At 51.7% G+C, this 21,123-nt stretch overlaps 8 protein-coding genes across 8 annotated transcripts; 4 read left to right on the top strand and 4 right to left on the bottom strand.

The window, feature by feature from the left end:
• Positions 1-2: 2 nt before the first annotated feature.
• BZA70DRAFT_273111 (uncharacterized protein) lies at positions 3-3,462 on the bottom strand. Its single transcript, XM_064911776.1, has 2 exons — positions 2,840-3,462; positions 3-2,751 (listed from the first exon to the last, which is right to left on the bottom strand). The coding sequence occupies exons 1-2, from the start codon at positions 3,206-3,208 to the stop codon at positions 271-273; spliced, it is 2,850 nt and encodes a 949-aa protein (XP_064771218.1). The 5' UTR covers positions 3,209-3,462; the 3' UTR covers positions 3-270.
• A 1,692-nt stretch (positions 3,463-5,154) lies between these two features.
• BZA70DRAFT_265488 (Abscisic acid G-protein coupled receptor-domain-containing protein) lies at positions 5,155-6,840 on the bottom strand (the record flags this gene model as incomplete). The annotated part of the gene is made up of 4 exons (XM_064910967.1): positions 5,155-6,155; positions 6,227-6,352; positions 6,415-6,518; positions 6,587-6,840. The coding sequence occupies 4 exons, from the start codon at positions 6,838-6,840 to the stop codon at positions 5,155-5,157; spliced, it is 1,485 nt and encodes a 494-aa protein (XP_064771217.1).
• Positions 6,841-8,737: 1,897 nt separating this feature from the next.
• BZA70DRAFT_254239 (putative alpha glucosidase II, alpha subunit) lies at positions 8,738-12,060 on the top strand. The gene is made up of 4 exons (XM_064910753.1): positions 8,738-9,680; positions 9,744-9,840; positions 9,902-10,664; positions 10,724-12,060. Exons 1-4 carry the CDS (start codon positions 8,885-8,887, stop codon positions 12,005-12,007), a joined length of 2,940 nt encoding a protein of 979 aa, XP_064771216.1. The 5' UTR covers positions 8,738-8,884; the 3' UTR covers positions 12,008-12,060.
• A 125-nt stretch (positions 12,061-12,185) lies between these two features.
• On the top strand, positions 12,186-13,270 carry BZA70DRAFT_254234 (ClpP/crotonase-like domain-containing protein). Its single transcript, XM_064910752.1, has 3 exons — positions 12,186-12,641; positions 12,712-12,740; positions 12,804-13,270. The coding sequence occupies exons 1-3, from the start codon at positions 12,243-12,245 to the stop codon at positions 13,231-13,233; spliced, it is 858 nt and encodes a 285-aa protein (XP_064771215.1). The 5' UTR covers positions 12,186-12,242; the 3' UTR covers positions 13,234-13,270.
• Positions 13,271-15,047, bottom strand: BZA70DRAFT_273102 (uncharacterized protein). The gene is made up of 3 exons (XM_064911775.1): positions 14,757-15,047; positions 14,320-14,653; positions 13,271-14,243 (listed from the first exon to the last, which is right to left on the bottom strand). Exons 1-3 carry the CDS (start codon positions 14,936-14,938, stop codon positions 13,479-13,481), a joined length of 1,281 nt encoding a protein of 426 aa, XP_064771214.1. The 5' UTR covers positions 14,939-15,047; the 3' UTR covers positions 13,271-13,478.
• Positions 15,048-15,239: 192 nt separating this feature from the next.
• BZA70DRAFT_39270 (uncharacterized protein) lies at positions 15,240-16,885 on the top strand. The gene is made up of 4 exons (XM_064915081.1): positions 15,240-15,388; positions 15,459-15,586; positions 15,646-16,049; positions 16,105-16,885. Exons 1-4 carry the CDS (start codon positions 15,287-15,289, stop codon positions 16,752-16,754), a joined length of 1,284 nt encoding a protein of 427 aa, XP_064771213.1. The 5' UTR covers positions 15,240-15,286; the 3' UTR covers positions 16,755-16,885.
• A 25-nt stretch (positions 16,886-16,910) lies between these two features.
• On the top strand, positions 16,911-17,782 carry BZA70DRAFT_265483 (uncharacterized protein; the record flags this gene model as incomplete). Its single annotated transcript, XM_064910966.1, has 4 exons — positions 16,911-16,967; positions 17,022-17,371; positions 17,470-17,697; positions 17,725-17,782. The coding sequence occupies 4 exons, from the start codon at positions 16,911-16,913 to the stop codon at positions 17,780-17,782; spliced, it is 693 nt and encodes a 230-aa protein (XP_064771212.1).
• A 513-nt stretch (positions 17,783-18,295) lies between these two features.
• On the bottom strand, positions 18,296-19,579 carry BZA70DRAFT_265482 (uncharacterized protein; the record flags this gene model as incomplete). The annotated part of the gene is made up of 1 exon (XM_064910965.1): positions 18,296-19,579. The coding sequence occupies one exon, from the start codon at positions 19,577-19,579 to the stop codon at positions 18,296-18,298; it is 1,284 nt and encodes a 427-aa protein (XP_064771211.1).
• Between the last annotated feature and the right edge of the window lie 1,544 nt (positions 19,580-21,123).

Genomic DNA, 21,123 nt, shown 5'->3' with positions numbered 1-21,123 from the left:
GATAGATTGTAAAGACTTCATATTTTAGAATAAATTACTTTTCGTCATCCTCACTGCGAACTCAAAGTAAACCTAGCAAAGGAACTTAAAGAGGAAATAAAAAAAACCACAAATTTTTATGCAAATGAAAGCATGAAGGCAAATAGCACGCTCGCAAACAAGGAAATCTCAGCCAAAACTAACACTCGACAAAATAAAACACAACAATATTTCCTTCACACACGCACAACACAAACTCTGGGAAAGGGGATATCAAAGGCCGCCGCTTGTCTACCTGAATCGCATGCTAGGCTGTCTCGACTTTGCAAGTTCTTTCAACGCAATCTCCTTCTGGGCTTCCTCGTGGATCTCCTGGATTGTCTTGGGTCCGGCCTCTGCGTTCTTGGGCTTCCAGTTCCGCTTGCGGAGATCAAAGATATCCATGATCATAAACTTTATCCGGCTGGACAGACCAGGCTGCTCCATGATCAGCTTCATGCGAGCAAAGTAGGTATCAGTGTGCTCCTTGTGGCCTCTGTTGCCGTCGATCTTGGCACCGACAGTTCTCATAAGACCACACAGCGACTCGACTTCTTCCTCGCTGGGCTCGCTGACTAGCAGACTCTGGATACACTTGTGCATAATCTTCTCGGAAATCATGTCCAGCATGTAAAGCTCACCAACGAAGCGGACAAGACCAAGACCACGACGCTTGATAACGACAAGCTCGTAGTACTCATCGGTAAGAACATCGGTCTTCTCGTCAGTCTTCTTCCCGTCAGCCTCGACCTTCCAGCCCTTCTCGAACTGCTCTTGACACTTGGACAACAGGTACTTGCGGAAGAGAAGACCGCCCCGAACAGGCTCGCCATCCTTGTCGACGACGCCATCTTCTGTGATGTCGTTGCCAAGCGAAAGCTGGACCTTCTTGCAGAATCGCGCATACATGTTCGACCAGTGAGCCTCATCAGTCGCCTTCTCGAACGTGAGAGTGATGACCTGTCGTAGAGTACGTCCGTCGTGCTCCCACTTGGACTGCGACACAATCTCAAGAATCTGGTCCGAGATCTTGTCGAACTTCTCAAGAGTCATCTTGTTGAGCATGGAGTTGACCTTACGTTGAACAACATCAGGCGGGTAAATGACGGATCCATCAGGAGCCTTCTCTTCTTCAACCTTCTCCTTCCGGCGCGGCTGCCATCTGTTCGCGGACAAAACAAGCGGCTCGGGCTTCTCCTCAGCAGGAGTCGAAGCACCAGAGCCGGGGCCGTCCATCGAGTGGAGATCCCGGTTGGAGTTTGTTCTATCCATGCGCTTGCCACGCATCGATCCACCAGAGTTACCACCTTGTCGGCCGTTCCGATTGTTGTTGCTCATGCTCGAGATCATGTTTGTGAACTGCGCAGAGTTCATCTTACCAAACGATGGCGTGCGGTTCATACCGGACATGGGGTTTGAGTCTCTGGCATTGCTGATCGCGAACCGTTGCTCGGAAGACATCTTTGATCCAAGCTGACCCATGCTACCAAGCTGGCCCATCTGGCCCATACCTCCAAATGGCATCGAAGACATGCTAGGCGTGCGAGCAGAGCCACCACGGCCGCTTCCACTCGCGCTGCGGTTGGCAGATGGTCGCTTACCGTCTTCGTTGTCCTGGATGGTCTTGATAAGAACATCCCAGTTCTCGGTTGGCCGCCCGGTGGCGACGTTTGCAAACTGGAGCAAGAAGTCGTAATCGTATCTGAACTTTCCGGGCGCAGAAGGACCATGAACGTTCCCTGGATAGGCAATCTCTTTGGGATCCTGGATCGGCTTCGCGTTCTTCAATGAGATGGCAAACGCATCGTTGACAGTATTCTTAACATCAACCGTCAAAGGAGCGGCCTTCTTGTCATCAGACTTGGGGAGGGCAGCAGGGATTGTGGGAGAGGTGCCATCTTCCGGAGTGACTGGAGTTCCGGTGCTCACAGGAGTCTCGTCATTCTTGGAGGCGGCTTCGGCTTCAGCAGCCTTTGTCTCTTCGGCCGCGGCAGCCTTCTCAGCAGCTTCAGCAGCAGCCTTAGCCTCAGCAGCAGCCTTAGCTTCTTCTTCAGCCTTAGCCGCAGCTTCCTTCTGCTTGCGCTCCTCCTCCTCCTTGAGCCGGGCCTCTTCGGCCTCCTTCTCCTTTTGGATACGTTCAGCCTCAAGCTTGGCCTTCTCCTCCTCCTCTTTCTTCTTGAGCTCGGCTTCTTCAGCCTTCTTGCGCTCAGCCTCCTGATCGTCAATGAGTTTCTTTCGGACTTCAGCCTTTGCCTTCTCGATGCGCTCACGCTTCTCAACTTCAGAGATCTCGATGGGCGTGTTGGAGCCAGTCCGATTGTGTCCGAGGCTGGGTCCAGGGCTGGCAGAAAGAGCGGGCTTGACGCGTTCGGCAACGACAACAGGAGCGACATGGGTAGCGGAGGGGGTCTTAACCTCCCGTTCGATCTTGACTTCAGTCTGCGTCTCAGGATTGATGATCTTGATAGCACGGCTCTTGGTGGACGAAGGAGTGACAGGAGCGGCCGACAGACCACCTGAAGGCACAGGGGTCGATAGCACGGCGACGGGCACGTGTGGAGAACCATCGGCCGCGGATGCGCTGCGCTCAACTGCAGGGTAGAAGGCTTGCGACTGTGGCGTACCAGGAGCACTGTAGCCTGGCTGGGGATATCTGGCTCCGTTCATGACGGGTGCATGTCCGTATGCCTGGTAAGACTGGGGATATGAGCCATTGTACATATCAGGAATATACTAAAAAAGAACAACGAGCCAAGTCAGCAAATCATGAAGCAAGAAAGCAAAGAGCGAAGACGCAGCAAGGGGTGGCGGGACAACGAACTGTCTGGGCAGGAATGTACGGAGGCGCATAGAATCCCGCGCCGCCATTGTAATAAGGAATTTGTTGCTGGATAGGAGACGATCCAACTTGTCCAGAGGCTATCTGGGAAGTGATAACAGGGGACGTAGGCCCGAAATTTCGCTGGTTACGACCATTGTGCTTGGTGCTCGAATGCGGCGAGAAGGGCTGCTGGTAAGACGGGTTGTGGCCTCCCCTGTTGGACAGAGCACCTCGCTGTTGAGTTCCTGGCGTAAAGGCGGTGAAGCCGCTGGAGTAGTTTCCGTTGTAGGAAAGCGGCTGGGGCGTCCGGCGCGGCGACTGCGGAGGAAGCTGAGAAGAGGTTGCTGGAGCGGCGGCTTCGGTTCGCATGTGACTGTTGCCCACGGGAGTCTGTGGGTTTGGTTGGTAAGAGGGCTGGTTTAAAAGAATGGATCAGTCAGTAATCCTCAGGGATTAACTGGATCCAGAAAAAAGGAGCTTGTCTGGGGAAAAGTGGTTTTCTGAGAAGAGAAAATACTTCTCAAGGAAAGTGGTGAAAGAAGGAGAGAAAAAAAATGCGGCGGCGAAATCAAAGTCGATGAGATGAGATAGGCAGACACAAACCGCGCGATGGTTGTGCCATAAATGTCACGTGCGGACGAACACCTTGTGAGGTCATAGATTGATTATCCACCAGCACCAGTAAAACATCGCTGATTAGTTCGCCGTCCGTATTCAGTAACTATATCGTGGCTGATCAGCCTTCGATTGAGCACAGTCCTGGGATTTGGACGGCGGAACTTGCTGGTGTTCTGTGTGGACCAGCGGAGTATTCCACATGAATTGCACTGCTTCTTTTTTTTCCTGCCCTCATATTGAATATCAGAGCCACGGCTAGGAGCAATTTCTCTCCGTCTTTCTTGTTACTGTCCCTTTCTCCTTGGTAGAACACACTCCCGGCAGCTCCTTTGACGTCTGGATCCGGTAAAACTATGTCAATAAACTCTCACAGATAGACACTCACTTTCGAGTCGACAGTTCCAAACTTGACCGACGTAGACCCCAGCTGGAATGAAGGCACTCCGCCGCTAATTACAGCGTGCGAGGGAACAGGGGACACCGAGTTCGACGGCGACTTTCCTGGTGAACCCATGCTCACCTGGAGATGGGGCGCCATCGGAGACATTGCGCCCGTGGGAATCGAGCCAAACTGAATTGGCGTGCTCATCGAAGCGTTGTGGCCAAACGTCGACGGCTGCTGGTTCTGCGCGGTAAATTGAACGCCGTTGGTGTTGTTGTAGGAGAACGTCCGACGGGTCTGGGGATGCTGTCCCGAATGCGAGTTCACGGCCGCGGACTTGCGACGCGCGTGGGTATTAGTCGACGCAGGAGCAGGCGCCGGGGCCGAGGTGTTCGAGGAGGGAGCAGACGACGAGGAGGCCGCCGACGAAGAATTCGACGAGGCAGTCGACTGGGCAGTGGGGACTGCCGCGGGAGCGCCCGCAGCAGGGGCGATTGAGGAACTCAGGATTGCGGATGAAGAGGTGGCAGCAGGTAACTGGAAAAACACCTTGCTGCAAGCTTGTACTATTCTCTAAACGAACAGATGCGCTAGACAATAAAAAAAACAGATAACCGACCGAATCTCGGCAGACTATGCAAATTCTTTTTTCTTTTTTCTTTTCTTCTGGGAGTCCGTCTACGACGAACGGGATGGGGAAGAAAAGAAGCAGAAGCTGAGGGCTTTGATTTTCGACGGTCAGGTTGGCTCTAATTTTTTTTTTTTAATTCGCCCTGAGGATTATCTAATATATTGAATTCACTTCACCTGGTAACTGAACAATTCCGATGATAAGAATGCCATTATTAAGCATATTGTTCTTAAAATAGAAATAGTGCTCTTTATTGTTGCCCATATTTCTCTTTTACCATCCACAGCTCTCGGGTTTCTCAATATAAGACTACCTGATCTATCGCTTGCGCGGCAGCCAGCGGCGCCCTTATCAGCGTCAACCCGCCACTCCTCCACTTCTCTGATATCAATTAACCACATTTAGCAAGATTGTATTATTAGTATTATTTAACATTGTTAGTCGCTCCAAATCTATATGAGCGCAACCTGAAACTCCCGAAATATAAGAAAAATAAAAAAGCAAGAAAAAAAGACAAAAAATGGATTAAAGTGACGAAAACGAAAGCCCAAATGTACCCCAGACACCCAGACATTGCTGGATGGAAAATTAGTAAAATATTATCGGCGCCTCTCTCTTCTCTCGCGAAAAAAATTCATTACTTTATGATGCAGAACGTCCCCTCCTCTATGCAAACTTTGGTTTTCATGCCCTCTTGCCGCTCTCCAGAACGTCATCCTCGAGAGCATCGTCTCTGAAAAATCGCCGACCGATATAGAGACCCGCAGCACTGACAAAGGCGGCACCCAGGAATAGAGTGTCGAACCATCTGTCAACAAATAAGGTATCCAGCGGCGCACCTAGCGCGGACGAGACAGCCGAAGACATATCTTTTGGCAAATTGCTTCGGAGCAGAATCGATGTGGAGATAGCATATGTGCCCAGCACTTCTGCCACCAAAAGAGCGACATTCGCCCGCTCGAGAGCTTGCGGAAGAGCTTTCGAGACCATATTGAAAGTCGACAAGACAGACGAAATACTGCACATGAAGATGATTCCCGAAAACAAGAAGCCAATCTGTCGAGCCCAGGACTGTCGGTTGAGATCAGGGTCATAGTATTGCGCTAGAAGAGCCAGCACGTGGGTGATTGGATCTGTTTGAGAGAACGAGGTCTTTGCGCGACGGAATGGGTTCCGAGAGATCGATGTGGCTGCGATTCTGTAAACGCAGTAGATGGCAAACAAAAAGTACAACGACTTGTGGATTTTCCCCAAGATCGTCTTTTCGTTTTGCTGCTCGAGATACCGCTTCGTCAAATCCCGCAGGTCACCTTCGAGAGATCTGCGCATAGCATACAGACCTTCAAGCTCTAGTCTCGCTGAAGCGTACTCTTTCTCATCCGAATCACCTCTGAACGACGACATCATCTTTGCGACCAAATTCGTCGTCGATCGCGTGGTGGTCTTCTGCTTCTCGAGAAGTCGCTGCTCGAGAGTCTTCAACGACGACTCTTTGTATCGGATCAGTTCTTCGGTGGTTTCGATTCCGGTGCGAACTCTGCTGATGTCCATCTCGGATACGCTGCGAGGTTTCGTGGTGAATGACGAGTAGGGAGCCGAGACGGCACCAAAGCCTGAAAGTACTCCCATTGCCGACACGCCGATCAGTCCGACTCGAGCTAGGCACTCTTCATTGAAAGATAAAGCTGCAAAAATTGAAGAGGTTAGTCGATCCTATTTGTTAAAAAGAGTTATATTGAGGAAGGTGAGAGCATACTGTATTCCCAGAATGAGCCCTCGACATGCTTTGCCAGGGGTAGGTAGTCTCCGATACGGTAGAAAAGGAACAGCCAGCATGCAAATGATATTATCGTGAACGGCAAAACCAGTCTCTTGGCCGGACCTACATACATAGTTAGAAAAAAGACTCGGGTGATATAGACAAGCATCATATGTAGAGCTCACCAGTCGAGTCGGCGAACCAGTTGTATCCGATCAGCAGCGGGATGATGACGATCAGCATCACCAGCAAGAAAGTGGTTGCAATCTTCCAGGCAATAAAGCGGGCACTAAGTATCCAGGATCAGCAAAGAACTTTATATATCATCGAGAGAAAAAAAGCAGCAGCAGATCATACCCAGGAGCAACCCAGTCGCTGATCTCGCAGAGCACCAGCTCTGAGATGACACCCGCTGTCGCCAGACAGAGGTCAAAAACGGCTCTTGTGGCAATGGTGGCGGAAGCAGAGGTGAAGAAAGAGAAGGAGCGGTGGGCGAGCACCATGAAGAGAAGGAACGATAGGAGAAAGGGAAGATTGCAGAGCAGGCCATATCCAAAGGACACACCGGAGACGACGGGAGGTGGCGTCGGGGTGCTGCTGAGAAAAGACATGATGCACAGCCGAGAGGAGCAGCGAGGCAGCAGAACAAGAACGACGAGAGAGGCGAGGCCGACGGAGGAGAGGAGGACAGCGAGAAGAGAAGAGCAGGAAAAGAAAGCGGAGGAGGTGGAATATGAGATCAGAGCGCGGAAGGTGCTGCAGCCAAAATGGATTCGCCTGCGCTGCGCTGCGCTGCTGTCGAGGCCCTCGAACGCTAAACCTTAATTGCTGTACGCAGCCCGCCACCGGATTGCTCGGAAGGATCTGCTTCTGCTGCTCTGTGGTGCAGAACACGACTGTCGGCCTGCTGTGCTATCTGCTCATATTGTCGCTGTCTCTGCTACTGTTCTCACACCCTTTGCTCCTTGTCTGGCTCTTGTGCGGGCAGCGCAGGACGGTTGGGATGTACGCACGTGACCGATGATCTACTCTCAGAGACCCTGGCTGCTGCAATTCTATACGACCACATAAAGACTGCAGCTTTTGAACAAGTCGGATCCTTATAGTGTGGTTTTACCTCAGATTCCAGTTGATGCTGCAGCAGTACGAGCAGGATTAGAGCAGCACATCCAGTTGCCGCGCCTGCCAAATTTAAAGCCTAACAACAGATCTGCTTTCGCTGGAGCAGGAGCGACAAACAGAAGCCTGAAAACAGTCTAATCATACCCGTATAATTCAAATCATATATCTATCGGAGGACTTGTAGAGAGAAGAACATTTAAACAATGACAGAGTTGATCGCGAGACCAGAAAGGTGCCAGTCTCATCCCCCGCACCCAGCTCTTCACTCAACACCAGTTCCACTCAAACTTGAATGTGTACATAATCACTCAAAATCTAGCTAGTCAAATCTCTTTGCTCAGGATCGTCTGAGATGATCAAATACTGCGAGCATTCTTCGATCATTTCAAGAGCCGAACACAAGGCCTGAACAAGGCCTGCAACAAGGACGGTGAGCCCATTGGGTTAGGGCATATTAGATTGTCCTTCTTCCCTTTTCGGCGAAGGCCAACCAGAATCTGTAAAGAATCTGCTTATCTGTTGAATAATGTGCAGGAATAGTGACGGATCAAATCCTCAGAGTCTCTAGACAATTATACAGACAAATGCAGATAAAAGCATCGATAAACGCGCATCGACCGGTTGGACGTCCGTTAATAGCGGCCCGATTCACAGCTCGACAGGATCCGCGAGCGAGCAATGTATTTGACAGAGTGAAAGTGATCGGGCAAACTCATGTGATACATAGATAAAAATCAAAATCCTCAATTGCAAGACGGAACGCCTGTAACTCTGAATATGGGCCAAAATAAGCTATGTCTGCTTCGATCTCTGATGTACAATCTCGAGAAAGATTGATGTCTCAAAATATTCCAAAACAGAGAGCTAGCCAGATAATATTCTAGTACTTCAATTCGATTGACCTTAGACTCGACTGAACTTCGTGAATCCAGACAGTTTGACAGGCCTGGGTTGAGCTGCGCAGAGAGAGATATACCGACGTCGATCGCTTGCCGATATGATGCTGTGGTATGATCATCAGATGGTATACAGATTGACATATAACTCGCTTGCCTCATAATCACAGAAAAATAACAGAAAGGCAACTCGGTCTCAGGGGTCTTATCTTTGACTGTTCGACCAGATAACTAAAGAAGTTGAGTGAAGAGATGATTAGTGCAGTCATCTGGAACTGATAGCCAGCTACACAGAACCCCCCCTCCTCCCATAACACCGTACAACAACATAACACAACATACAACCATCTAAAGACACTTCGTGCACTTGATTGCAGATACCAAAGAATAGCAAAGGATAAACAAAGGTGAAGAAGTTGAGACGAAGCCCAAGCCGCACGCAGTGTTTTGAAAAGCACACGTAATGGCTTTCTCCTTACCTCATCCACCCTACGCCTTCGAGAATACAAGCACAGCTCGATCCAGCATTGATCTACAACCCTGCGACAACGCAATTGCATATCAATTCACTAGAGCAGCAATCTACTCGGACAATCCATCGGCGGCCGCAGCATCAGTCTTTGTTTCAACATAAACAATGGCGCGATCAAGCATCAGAGTAGGCCTTCTCGTGCTTTCGAGCTACATCGCGCTGTTCATGCTGTTCCAGGCAACCCCTGCGCTCGCAGCAAAGAAAAACCTCTTCAAAACCTGCGAGTCGACGCCATTTTGTCGCCGCAATCGGGAGTTTGCGGATGCAGCTTCCTGCGTTAGTCCATCATCATGGGCTCCACCGTACGCGGTCGATCCCTCTACAGTTTCGTTCGAGAGCGGCTTGCTGCAGGGAACTATTCTCAAGACCGCCCCAAATTCCGAAACCCCGGTCGAGTTTCTGTTCCAGCTTGTGTTTCTCGAGTCTGGATCTGTCCGGTTCACGGTCGATGAGAAGCAACGCATGCAGGCCACGGCGCTCCCTGGCTTCCCCGACAATCTGACACAGCGACGATACAATGAAGCATCGAAATGGGCAGTTGTCGGTGATCTGACTCCGGATACTAGTGCCTCAGAGTCATCGACCGCAGAGGAGCAGGCAGATGGACTTTACAAGGTCAAGTATGGTCCCGAGAAACAGTTTGAAGCTGTGCTGGACTGCAAGACGCTTCGAATCGAGTTCTTCAGAGATGGCGAGGCACACGTGGTTTTGAACGATCGAAGACTGCTGAACATGGATCACTGGCAAGAGAAGCCTGCTCCTGCACAGCCCAAAGAGGAAGGAGTTGAGGAGGGTGCAGAAGAGTCCGAGGCCAGCGCCTCGGCTGCCGTACCTAAAGGCTTCCCTGATGCCAGTGAATGGACCGACAACTTTGGAGGATTTACAGATAAGAAGCCCAAGGGTGAGTTTTGAATTTCCCACGAACAATTTCTAGACAAGAACTTCTTCTGACAGCTATGAACAGGACCGGAAGCGGTAGCACTCGACATTACATTTCCCGGCTACGAACACCTGTTTGGCATTCCCGAGCATGCGGATAAATTCTCTCTTCGCGAGACCAGGTAAGACCGTTGTATTATCATCATCCGCACCAGTCAATGAGATTGCTAACCGCTGCTACAGAGGTGGCGAGGGCAATCACGACCAGCCTTATCGGCTTTACAATGTCGACATCTTCGAGTACGAAGTCAACAGCCCAATGGCTATGTACGGCGCTATTCCTTTCATGCAGGCTCACCGCAAATCGTCCTCGGTGGGAGTATTTTGGGCGAACGGCGCAGATACTTGGATCGACATCACGAAGCCCGAGGTGGCAGAGAACGCGTTCAACGCCAGAAGATCGACTGAAACGCACTGGATCTCCGAGTCTGGTATCTTGGATGTCTACGTCATGCTAGGTCCCAGCGCAGGCTCAGTCTACAAGCAGTATGGAGCACTGACTGGATACACTGCCCTTCCGCCAATCTACGCTCTGGGATATCATCAGTGCAGATGGAACTACAATTCTGAGGATGATGTGCTCGAGGTCGATGCTGGCTTTGACGAGCATGAGATTCCTTATGACGTTATCTGGCTTGACATTGAGTACACCGAGGGTAAGAAATACTTCACTTGGTGGAAATCTATGTTTCCGACTCCTGAGAAAATGATGCAAACTCTGGCGAAGCGCAAGCGGAAGCTCGTGACTATCATCGACCCGCATATCAAAAAGGAGACGGGGTATAAGGTGTACGAGAATATGTCGAAGAACGAGCTTGCTATCAAGACTAGTGACGGCAAGGAGTACAACGGATGGTGTTGGCCCGGCGAATCGGCGTGGATCGATACTCTCAACCCCAAGGCTGTCGATTACTGGAAGGACCAGTTCAAGCTTGGCAAGTTTTGCGTAAGTATTTTCCGCTATCACTACTAGAAAGATACATTGTATTAACATTCTCATCACAGGGATCGGAATCTAACCTTCTGATTTGGAACGACATGAACGAGCCGTCAGTTTTCAATGGCCCCGAAGTTTCGGCGCCGCGTGATACGATCCACTTTGGTAACTTTGAGCACCGTGATGTCCATAACATCTACGGAATGACCTTTGTCAATGCCACCGTACAGGCCCTGCAAGCCCGCCAGCCTCGTCAAAGACCTTTTGTGCTCACCCGTTCCTTCTACTCTGGATCGCAGAGACTGGGTGCGGTATGGACAGGCGACAATGCCGCGAAATGGGAGTACCTCCAGGTTGCACTGCCTATGATTCTCAGCCACGGCGTCGCAGGCTTTGGCTTTGTCGGTGCTGATGTTGGTGGCTTTTTCGGAAACCCGACCACTGAGCTTCTGACTCGATGGTACCAGGCTGGAGCCTTCTATCCGTTTTTCAGAGGACACGCGCATATTGAGTCCAAACGCCGTGAGCCGTGGCTATTTGGTGAGCCATACACGTCTTACTTGCGGAACGCTATTCGCATGCGGTACCAGCTGCTTCCTTCGTTGTACACCGCATTCCACCGTGCGAGCTTCGAAGGTATGCCAGTTGTTCGTCCGATGTTTTTGATGGCGCCGGAGAACGAGGAAGCGCTTGGTATCGATGATCAGTTTTTCTTTGGTGAGACTGGGTTGCTGGTCAAGCCGATTGTGGAAGAAGGCAAGGTCGAGACCGATATCTATCTGCCGGACTCTCAGGTGTACTACGACTATTTCGATCAGACGGTCTACCAGGGCGTAGGATACCACCATATGGATGCGCCTCTTGAGAAGATTCCCATTTTGGCTAGAGGAGGGCATATTTTGGTGCGCCGTGACCGCTACAGAAGGTCGTCTAGCTTGATGAGCCATGACCCGCTTACTTTGGTTATTCACCTCGATAAGGACGGCAGCGCGGCAGGCGTGCTTTACATGGACGACGGGGAAACCACTGCGTTTTCGCGTGGCGCGTATCTTTACCGCTTCTTCATGTTTAGCGCGGAGGACAACATTCTGCGCTCGCGCAACATGCTGCCGCCGAACCAGATCAGCAAGAGCTACGATAAGACGATCGACGCTGTGCGGATTGAGCGGATTGTGGTTGTCGGCTTTGACACGGCGCAGCTGAAGAAGAGCGGAGTGGTGGAGTCGTTCCAGGACCGCAAGTCTTGGCCTACCGAGATTGAGGTCACCGAGGCGGCAGGTGGTAAGGCGAGCGTGGTTGTTGTTCGTGATCCGAAAGTGCTTGTTACTGGTGACTGGTCTATTCAGTTTTAAAAGGGAGATGAGGGTCTAGTTGTATGTAGATGGTGAATGAGAAGTTAGTGATCAATTCTCTGGAATACGTAGACGGGATGGATGGTGCAGCCGAGGTACGAAGATGGGAATCATAAGCCGTCTGCGGCGCTGGGACGATATAAAGCGTGCGGACACCGAAGATCTGGTTCGATTACCACCTTCACCAGCTCGCAACCGGTCATTCTATTGATACACAGAAGATCTACAATCCACGATGCTGCTCAGATTCCAGATCAGTCGCATTGCGCCTCGAGCGTTTGCGTTCAAGCCCGCTTACTTCTCGACCTCGGCGCCCGCGGCGTACGACCACATCCTCGTTTCCAACCCCGCAGCCGGCGTAGGCCAGGTGACCTTAAACCGTCCGAAAGCGCTCAATGCGCTGTTCACACCGCTTATCGTCGAGCTGAACGATGCGATGAAGAAGTTTGATGCAGATCCTGAGGTTGGCGCGATTGTGATTACGGGATCGGAGCGCGCGTTCGCGGCGGGTGCGGATATCAAGGAGATGAAGGATAAGAGTTATGCGGATGTGTACGGCGAGCAGTTTATTCAGAGCTGGAGCGAGGCTACGAAGGTTAAGAAGCCGGTTCTTGCTGCTGTGAATGGGTATGCGGTATGTTTTTTCCTTTTTTCGGCTGAATTGTGTGGATATCGCAGAAAACTGACGGTGATTTTGGACACAGCTTGGCGGTGGTTGCGAGTTGGCTATGATGTAAGTTTTTCTGTTTATTACTCCTCTGCTCAAGCGCTGACTTTGTATCAAATGGTGATATAGGGCAGATATCATTTACGCCGGCGAGAAAGCTGTTTTTGGACAGCCCGAGATCAAACTAGGCATCATCCCCGGTGCGGGCGGAACGCAGCGTCTCACGCGCGCAATCGGCAAAGCGCGAGCAATGGAGTACATTCTCACCGGCAAGAACTTCACCGCGCAGCAGGCTCTTGAGTTTGGTCTTGTGGCTGCAGTGTTCCCGCCCGAGAAACTCGTGGACGAGACGGTGAAGACGGCGGGCGAGATCGCTGCGAACGGACGGCTGGCGGTGCAGGCTGCGAAGGAGGCGATCAATTATGGCTTGCAGGTCGGGTTGGAGGACGGGCTTGTTTATGAGCGTCGGTTGTTCCATGGGTTGTTTGCTACTGAGGATCAGAAGGAGGGGATGGCTGCTTTTGTTGAGAAGCGCAAGGCTGTGTTTAAGGGTAAATAAGAGTGGGATTGAGAGGTACAAAATGAACAATGGATACAAAACACTTTCAAAACAAGACTATGCTATAAACTGATACATCTACATCAACAGAAACAAAAGACAAATCAAAACATTAGAAAGAGACATCCAGACACAACACAAGACGCCACATAGTACAATGTAAATCCATAAGAAAACCAGGCTTGCTAATGTAACAACCAAACTATCTAGCAATCTCCTTTTTTTCCTGATCTTCAGTCATGGGTTCACCGACCTGTATCATCGTCGTCGTTCTGCGGACGTTTGTTCAACGGATCAGAAGTTTCTCGCGACGGCGTCTGTTCGTCCTCGGCATCATCGATGACAATCTCTGGCGGTGCCGCTGGTGCTGCGGAAGTGGCAGCCTCAGCAGGGGCCGTCGCAGTGGAATCTGTAACCGAGCTTTTCCTCGCGGCTGCCAAGGCAGCTCTAGCAGCATCCGCGGCGGCAAAACCGGTCTCTTGTGGACTATCGGCGGGAGATTGCTGGGACTGGTGGTGGTGGTGGTGCAGGGACATATGCCCCAGGCTGTTGACGAGATTAGTTGATGATGAATCAGGCACGCTATGGACCTTTTCGAGCTTGGAAAGATCCGTGACAGACGTGGCTGCGCTGGCGATATTTGAAGAGGAGCTGCTCGCGGACGGCGTCGGTTCGACTTTATTTGCGGTTGTCTCGTGGCCGGAATCTGTAAGTGTCCGGGTTGACACGGACTTTGAGTTTTCGACGATATCCATGTATGTCCGTCTCGAGGGATCAGCCTGACGTTTCAATTTCTTCTTTTCGCGCTTGCCGCTCGGGCGGACGACGATGACTGGCACGGGGGAGTGCTGAAGACAGTACTTTGAGATCGATCCGGGAAGGAGGCCTTGGAATCCGTTGAGGGACTTGCCGCGGGTGCCGACGATGAGGACGGCGGGCTCGTAGATCTCGATCATGCGCTGGATCATGTCTTGGACTTTTCCGACTGCGAATTCGAGAATGAGAGAGATCTGATGGATGAGTATGGCATGTCAGTGAGTGCGAAGTAGGAGGGAGAGATGAGGTGCGGTAGGCGAGTGATGTTACCTTCTTATCTTCATCGTTTTTATCCATAATGTCGCTCAACAACTTGTACGCTTCATCGCGGTACACTTTCTCCTGCAGAGAAGAGTCCGAGCTGGAGATTTTGGCATTCGGATCAACGACCCGGAGACAGACAACCTCGTCACCATCGTCGACTAGCTCGTCTAGCAGCCACTCGAGCGCATAATCGGAGTAATCGTTCTGATCGGTGCCGCAGAGGAAGGTACGCGAGAGACGGGTGTAGGTGTAATCGGCATGCTTGGCCTGTAATGTAAGAGAAAAGTCGGTCGCATCCTTGTTGTCGAAGGTGTCGAAGCCGACACGTTTCTGGAATTTCCTAGAGATAGCGGAAAGTTAGCCAGTCTGAGCTCGGCACACACGAGATCCCAGCGCGAGACCGAGCTGCACGCAGCGAAAGCCGAGAAGCAGATGAAACATACTGAGGAGTATCTGATCCGGCCGAGCTCCGTCGACGCGGCGCGCTCGGCGAGCGCATGGCCGAGCGGGAAGGCGAGCGGACGGTGGAGGGTCCTCGGGAACGTGACCGTGAGGAGGAGCCGCGGACTCCGAGTTTCCGGGAGCGCGAGGAGCTGCGGAGGGGTTCGACGAAAGAGAGAGACATTGTAAGTGTGTTATCAGAGCAGATATACTGATTCAAAGTCCAATTGCAGCAGGAAGAAGGGAATCCAGAGCAAGAAGACGAAGGTGGTGAGGACGAGACAGAGACGGGACATGCGGTCATTCGAAGCAGAGCTCGCTAGCTCAGCCCCAAGGTTTCGACAGCCGAACCAATGCGGCGCTTCATCTGGAACCGGCTCAGTGTCTGAGTTTGGGTTCGGGGATGCCTCGATTGGGTAATGGCACAACCTTATTCGCATCTGCCTCGGACGCGTTGAGCTGACATCTGCGCGTAGTGAAGATCAGACTCAGAAGAGCATATGCTGCTCAGACTCAGAAGCTGCTGTTGACCATGGTAAAGCACCGATACCCGCAGTTCTACTGCTGCTATCTCTTGCAGTCCTCTAAAAAGATCAACAGTTTCTACATCGGGTCCACGCCTCTCCCGTTGCGCGTAGGTCTACTCATATCTGCTCTCCTGTGATTTTCACTGATCTCTGTAGCTGACCTTCTTTCTCCAATAGCGACTACGACAGCACAACGGCGAGATTGCGAATGGAGCCTACAAAACCAAGCGTGGAGACAAACGGCCGTGGGAAATGATCTGCATCGTCTCCGGTTTCCCATCCAAAATCAGCGCGCTGCAGTTTGAGTAAGACTTTCTCATGTATATTCTCTTTTTTTTGTGTTAATCTGACATTTTGCATGCAGACACGCGTGGCAACATCCTCACCGGACTCGACACATCTCATCTGACGCCCGGCTGTCGAAGAATCGCCAAATAGGCCGGCTGCCAAAGATCTTGGGGAACCTTCGTCTACTGCTCAGTTCACGCTCGCTCTGTCGCTGGCCGTTGAAGTTCCATATTTTTAACGAGGACGTGCGCAAGACGTGGTATGCAAACAGACATAAATTGTCAGAGATACCGGAGCATGTGCTTGTGTCTGTGGAACTACGGACGGCGGAGGGGATTGCGAAAGATGCCGCAGCGAGAAAGAACGATGAGAGCTCTGCGACGGATCAAGCGTCACAGATACCAGTTTCACAGTCGCAGAGGACAAATGTACATGAGGGGGATGGTTTAGGAGGCGTCAGAGGACTTCGAATCTCAAACGGTAGGCTTCCTTCTTCTCCATTATTTCCACAGCTTATTAACTATAATTACGACAGAGATATATAATCCTTACTTCGACGCTTCGACTAAAACGTCCCACCCGTCACTCTGCGGGATCTGCTCAGAGCCAATACCCGAAACCACCGACCCCTCTAATCATTTACAATACCTCGTCTGCTCCAGCACCTCCTGTCTACAAACCTACCACACGACCTGCCTGGCAGAAGCGTTTCTCACCGCTTCGCCCTCTGCAGGGGATGAAAGTCATGTCTTGCCGACGAGCGGTAAGTGTGCGAGCTGCGACAGTGTTCTTAATTGGGGACTGCTGATGCGTAATGCGTATTGGCGCGCAGATGGGCAGAATGTGGGGAGGGGTGGTGCTGGTAGGGTGGATGAGGATGATGAAGACGGGCTGGGCGATGGAATCGATCTGGGTTTAGATGACGCCGAGATATTTGCTTCCAGTGAATCCGAGACTGAACTCGAAGCTGCGACTGCAAAGAAAACAAAGACGAAAGCGAAATCCTCTCGCGCGAAATCAGCAAAGACAACAAAGACGAAGCGATCAAAGAAAGCGAGCAAGAACTCTGCTCCCACGCCAGCCGGAGCTGAAACTCTTTCATCTAATAGCCTGCCGGTGGCATTGATCAGCAGTGATGCCGACCTCAGCTCGGATTTGGACGATAGCGATGCAGTGTCTGGCTAGATTACTGACTTGGTACGGAATTGACTCAGCATCTTGCTGGGAGTCGTCAACGATACCACACGCGAGGCTCGCCTGAATCGTACTACCCCAGCATTTTCCCTAACGAGTGTATATATATTGATTGGTTTTTGGCGTTACTGGACACAATATTGGAAAATGGGTAATTACTATGGAAAGAAGTTATCTGTATTATATCAAAGAAGAATAGGTGGAGTAAGATGATTTGTATTTGCACGTTGATCGGTTCCAATTCACGATTCAATGCAGAACCTTCCTAGTGAAGGGACTACCGACTGGGTGGATATATCGAGGTCAACCGAAGATGTCTGCGCAAGTTCATTCTGTGTAGTCGACGAGATTCTGGTCCACAAGCCCGCTCGGGTCCGATTAAAAGCAGCAGCTGCCGCTGGCGTGCGCATATTGCATCGGCGCCGCGACGGGTTGAACAGGTCTTCGGAAGCCGTGGTCGTAGACGACCGGGTGGGCTGTGGGGACGGCGACGAACACGGGCTGGATTACTCGTCTGGGCGGGATCATGACGACGGGGGGTGGGCGGCGCACGATGACGGGACCGCCTCTTCTGCGTCCTCTGCCGGCCATTTGCGAGGATTCGAGGTGTGAGAAGATGAGAGTGGAAGAAGCGGAAGAAGCGGAAAGGGTGGATAAGAGGAGGGAAGGGTTTGAAATGAAACCAAGTTGCTTCTGCGCGGGGAAGGAGAAAAGACCTGCTTTATGAAGGCGACGAATCAGCGGTTTCTAGAATAATTACGAACGACGAGAAACCCACGAATGAGGCGGAGTGGGCCGACGGAGGCTGCAAAAGTAGGCTGCCGAGCCTCTTGGCCCACGCGGTGCCTCATGCAGGCAATGCGCATGTTCAGCGGTGGCTCTGGCGATTGATAATGATAGCGGCGATAGCGGATAAGGATTGTGTTGGATTGCCGTAAGGGCTTACTAAGTTCTCTAGCAGACCCACCGTTATAGATACTGCAATTGACTACGGTTATGACTACGACTACATTCTGTGATTACTATTGTGTTTTGTTTGATAGTTTGTCTCGTTGACTAAGTACATCAAAAGTTGCAATAAACTAACAGAACAACACAGAAGGACAATTTCGTCCAATGCGTGAGAAGCCAGCAGAAAAGCACAGAAATGATTATTTTTTCGTGTTTGCTGAAATTGAGGAAGAAAACAGATTATTGTCGTATTATCCTATATATTGGCGACCTGAAACTGAACTGAAAGACTGAAAAGCAGGCTGGGTGTCGTGTATATCCCAGCTTTGTACCATAAAATCCATAAAATCCATAAAATCCATAAAATCCAAACGTTGCTGATTATAACCTCACATATATATTTCCATCATATTTTTTTGTTGAAAAGCATTTTTGTCGAAAAGCAGAAAATCAAAATTTAAGCTAAAACAGTATCCGTTGTTTGCCGACGTAGTAAAGCTGCACAGATATTCGGTCGACACTTTGGTGAACGTTGATACCAGAACAATTCTCACTTGACAGCAACAGCAACAATTACTCACTCAGTACCCGTGACCATGTCCTCTGTGACCGCGGTGACCGTGGTGGCCGCGGCGGTGAGGAGGTGGAGGGGGCATACCAGCAAGCGGATACTCATAGTAAAAGCGGCGATACCCGAACGGGGGAAACTCCCGGTCATGTGGCTCGTGGTATTCGGGACGACGATCGTGAAATCCGAAAGGAGGACGTTCAGGGCCAAAACGTCCGCGGGGGCCATGACCTGAAAACTCACCGTGCTCGTGGTGGTCATAGGGATCAAAGTGATCGCGCTCATGAGACTCGCTCATGTGCGGACGACGGCCGTGGTGGGGAGGACGGCCCATGGGAGGGGGGCCGGGAGGAGGAGGACCATGAGGGTGTCGTCCAGGGAATCCATGTGCCCCCTCAAACTCTCCGTAAAAGTGAGGCTCATGATCAAAGTCCGGGTGCCAGGGACCCGGTCTGAAGTAGTGATCGAAATCATCGTGGCGTCTGCGCTTGCCGCCCATGCCACGTCCATGGAAATCAAAAGGCGGCATTCCACCGTGACTGGGGCGACGATGGTGGCGCTTATGACAGTGTCTGCGGTGAGGGGGATGCTCGTCGTCAGACTCGGAGCCAGAAGACGATGAAGACGACGAGTCGCTCTCCGAGTCGGAGGAAGCCTCGCTGTCGTTTTCAGCGTCGGGATCATCGGGGGTCGCGCGGCCAGAGGTGCTAGTGGCATCCTCGAGCTCGACTAAGACGATTCGCTCAGTCGAAGAAGGACCGTCTGCAGCCTCTTCGGCGACAGCGGAGGGCTCACCAGCAGCGGTCTCGGTGGATGTGGCAGAGGCAGGCTCTGCTTCGGCATCAGGACGGCGATCGTGGAGGCCACGGCGGCCATGGCGGTGGCGTCCGTGTCGATGGGGACCATGGCGTCCTTCGAAGTGGTCGTCATGGCCGTGGCGACCGAAGTGTCCGGGAGGGGGGAGAGGTCCATACGGAGAGGGACCAGGGGGAGGACCGGGGCGACGACCAGGGAAGCCGGGGCCGTGGTGGCGGTCGTGGCGATCATGGTGGTCGTGGTCGAAGGGATGGGGTCCTCCGTGACGATCGAAGCCACCGGGGCCGTGATGACGGTCGTGGCGATCGTGGTGATCAAAAGGCGAAGGGCCGAAAGGAGGGGGTCCTCTGGGACCGAAGCCACCGGGTCCATGGGGTCCATGAGGACCATGGGAACCATGGTGGTAGCCAAAGGGCGGAGGAGGAGGAGGGCGGCCAAAAGGACAGCCGCGACCTTCAGAGAAAGAGTAGGAATAAGACATGATGATCAGAAGAAGAAGGAGTAGAAGGGAAGGGTGAGGATGAGATGAAAAGAAGAGCAGGAGGAAGCGGAGGAGGAGCAGATACTTATAGTTCTGCCGTCAGGTTGGGAGCAACGGCAACGCGTCAGCAGAGTGGCGATGACGCGCACAACTGTCCGCAGCAGCCAGTTCGCCGTAACTCAAATTGTGCACAGCCTACTTGTTGACGACGACGAGAGTAGGGATGATGTCATGAAGAATAGCAGAGATAACAGACAAAAGACAACAAAGAGCGTATCTTTGACTGTGTTCTATGACTCTTATTTGTTTGTGTAGGGGGCTTACGTCCGCTGGGTCTGCGTGGCGGCTTTAGAGCTGTGGAGGATGACAACGGCGGAAACCGACTCACTTCTACTTTTGTCGTTTATTGCATTCTGTCCGCGATTCTTCAGATTCTTATCTTTCATATTGACGTAGTAGCATCATCAGCAGCAACAATGTGGATCCGCTGTTCGCATGCGCACCCTGATGCTCGGGATGCTCGTAGCTTGGCATCTGCGGTCTTCTCGCTGCAGACAGGGTCTCTCTCTATTTCCTACTACGGCCAGGACTCATGCAATGGACGCCGTTTGCGATGGAACGCATCCCAGCTCTCGGGTTTCGGCCTCTTCTTATCAAAAGGGGAAGACCGTTGAGAAGCAGCTACGTGCTTAACCCTCCACTCGCTTCCTCCTCTGTGGGCAAGCGAGCTTCTAGCCTTCCTTCCAGACGCTTGTCAAGCAGACATGCGTTGGCTTCGTTCAAATACGAGGATTATAGCAGCGCAGACAAGAATGCTGTTTGTGACTCATTGCGCCGCCAACCGAATGCTGACCGATCTATCAAGACATCAAGAGAGTGTGTAGTTCTCGCGCAGGTCATATAATGATATTCCGTTTCACACGTGCTGTTCGCATCCGTACCGCCATGTCCGAACAGCTAGAAGCGAGAGCGCCCGGGCACGTAAATTAAATACCAGAACGAATCTCTGCCGCTGCAAGTGCGGTGGTTGGCCGATAGAACATGCAGGCAGGAAGCTGCAAGAGAGCAGACAACTAGCCTGCTCGTGCTTAGCCTTTGGCTGCGTGCATAAGTTAGCATTCCATTGAACGCGTCTGAGTTCAATCAGTAGATAGTCTAGAAGCAGGCTATTTGGCGCATCGACAATTTCACGCGATAATAGGCTGGTACCAAATAATGAGCGAGCAAGGGAGAGGGGGGAGGAAGCAAGAGCCGGTCCTAGAGTGCAATCAATATAAACCTGTTCTCGGGTTACCGATCCTGCTCCCGTCCCTGTATAGCAGAGAGTATCCTGATAACGGTAGCTAGCGATCGTCCTATAAGCCGGCGGCAGAACGGCATAGACACAACTTGTCAATGCTGGTTATATTAGTGCCTTTGATGTTCTGCAAGAAGATGTGAATACTACAGGTTTGTCTTGGTTAGGTCCGCCTGCCACCACACATATCGTGACGACCCAATTGAATGCACCCCCCTCCCCCTCTCATCTCTGCCGGCCGGGCTAA

Source organism: Myxozyma melibiosi, assembly GCF_037950935.1.
Source record: "Myxozyma melibiosi strain Phaff 52-87 chromosome Unknown BZA70scaffold_1, whole genome shotgun sequence".
Taxonomy (NCBI): Eukaryota; Fungi; Ascomycota; class Lipomycetes; order Lipomycetales; family Lipomycetaceae; genus Myxozyma; species Myxozyma melibiosi.
This window is presented reverse-complemented; position numbering and strand designations above follow the sequence as displayed.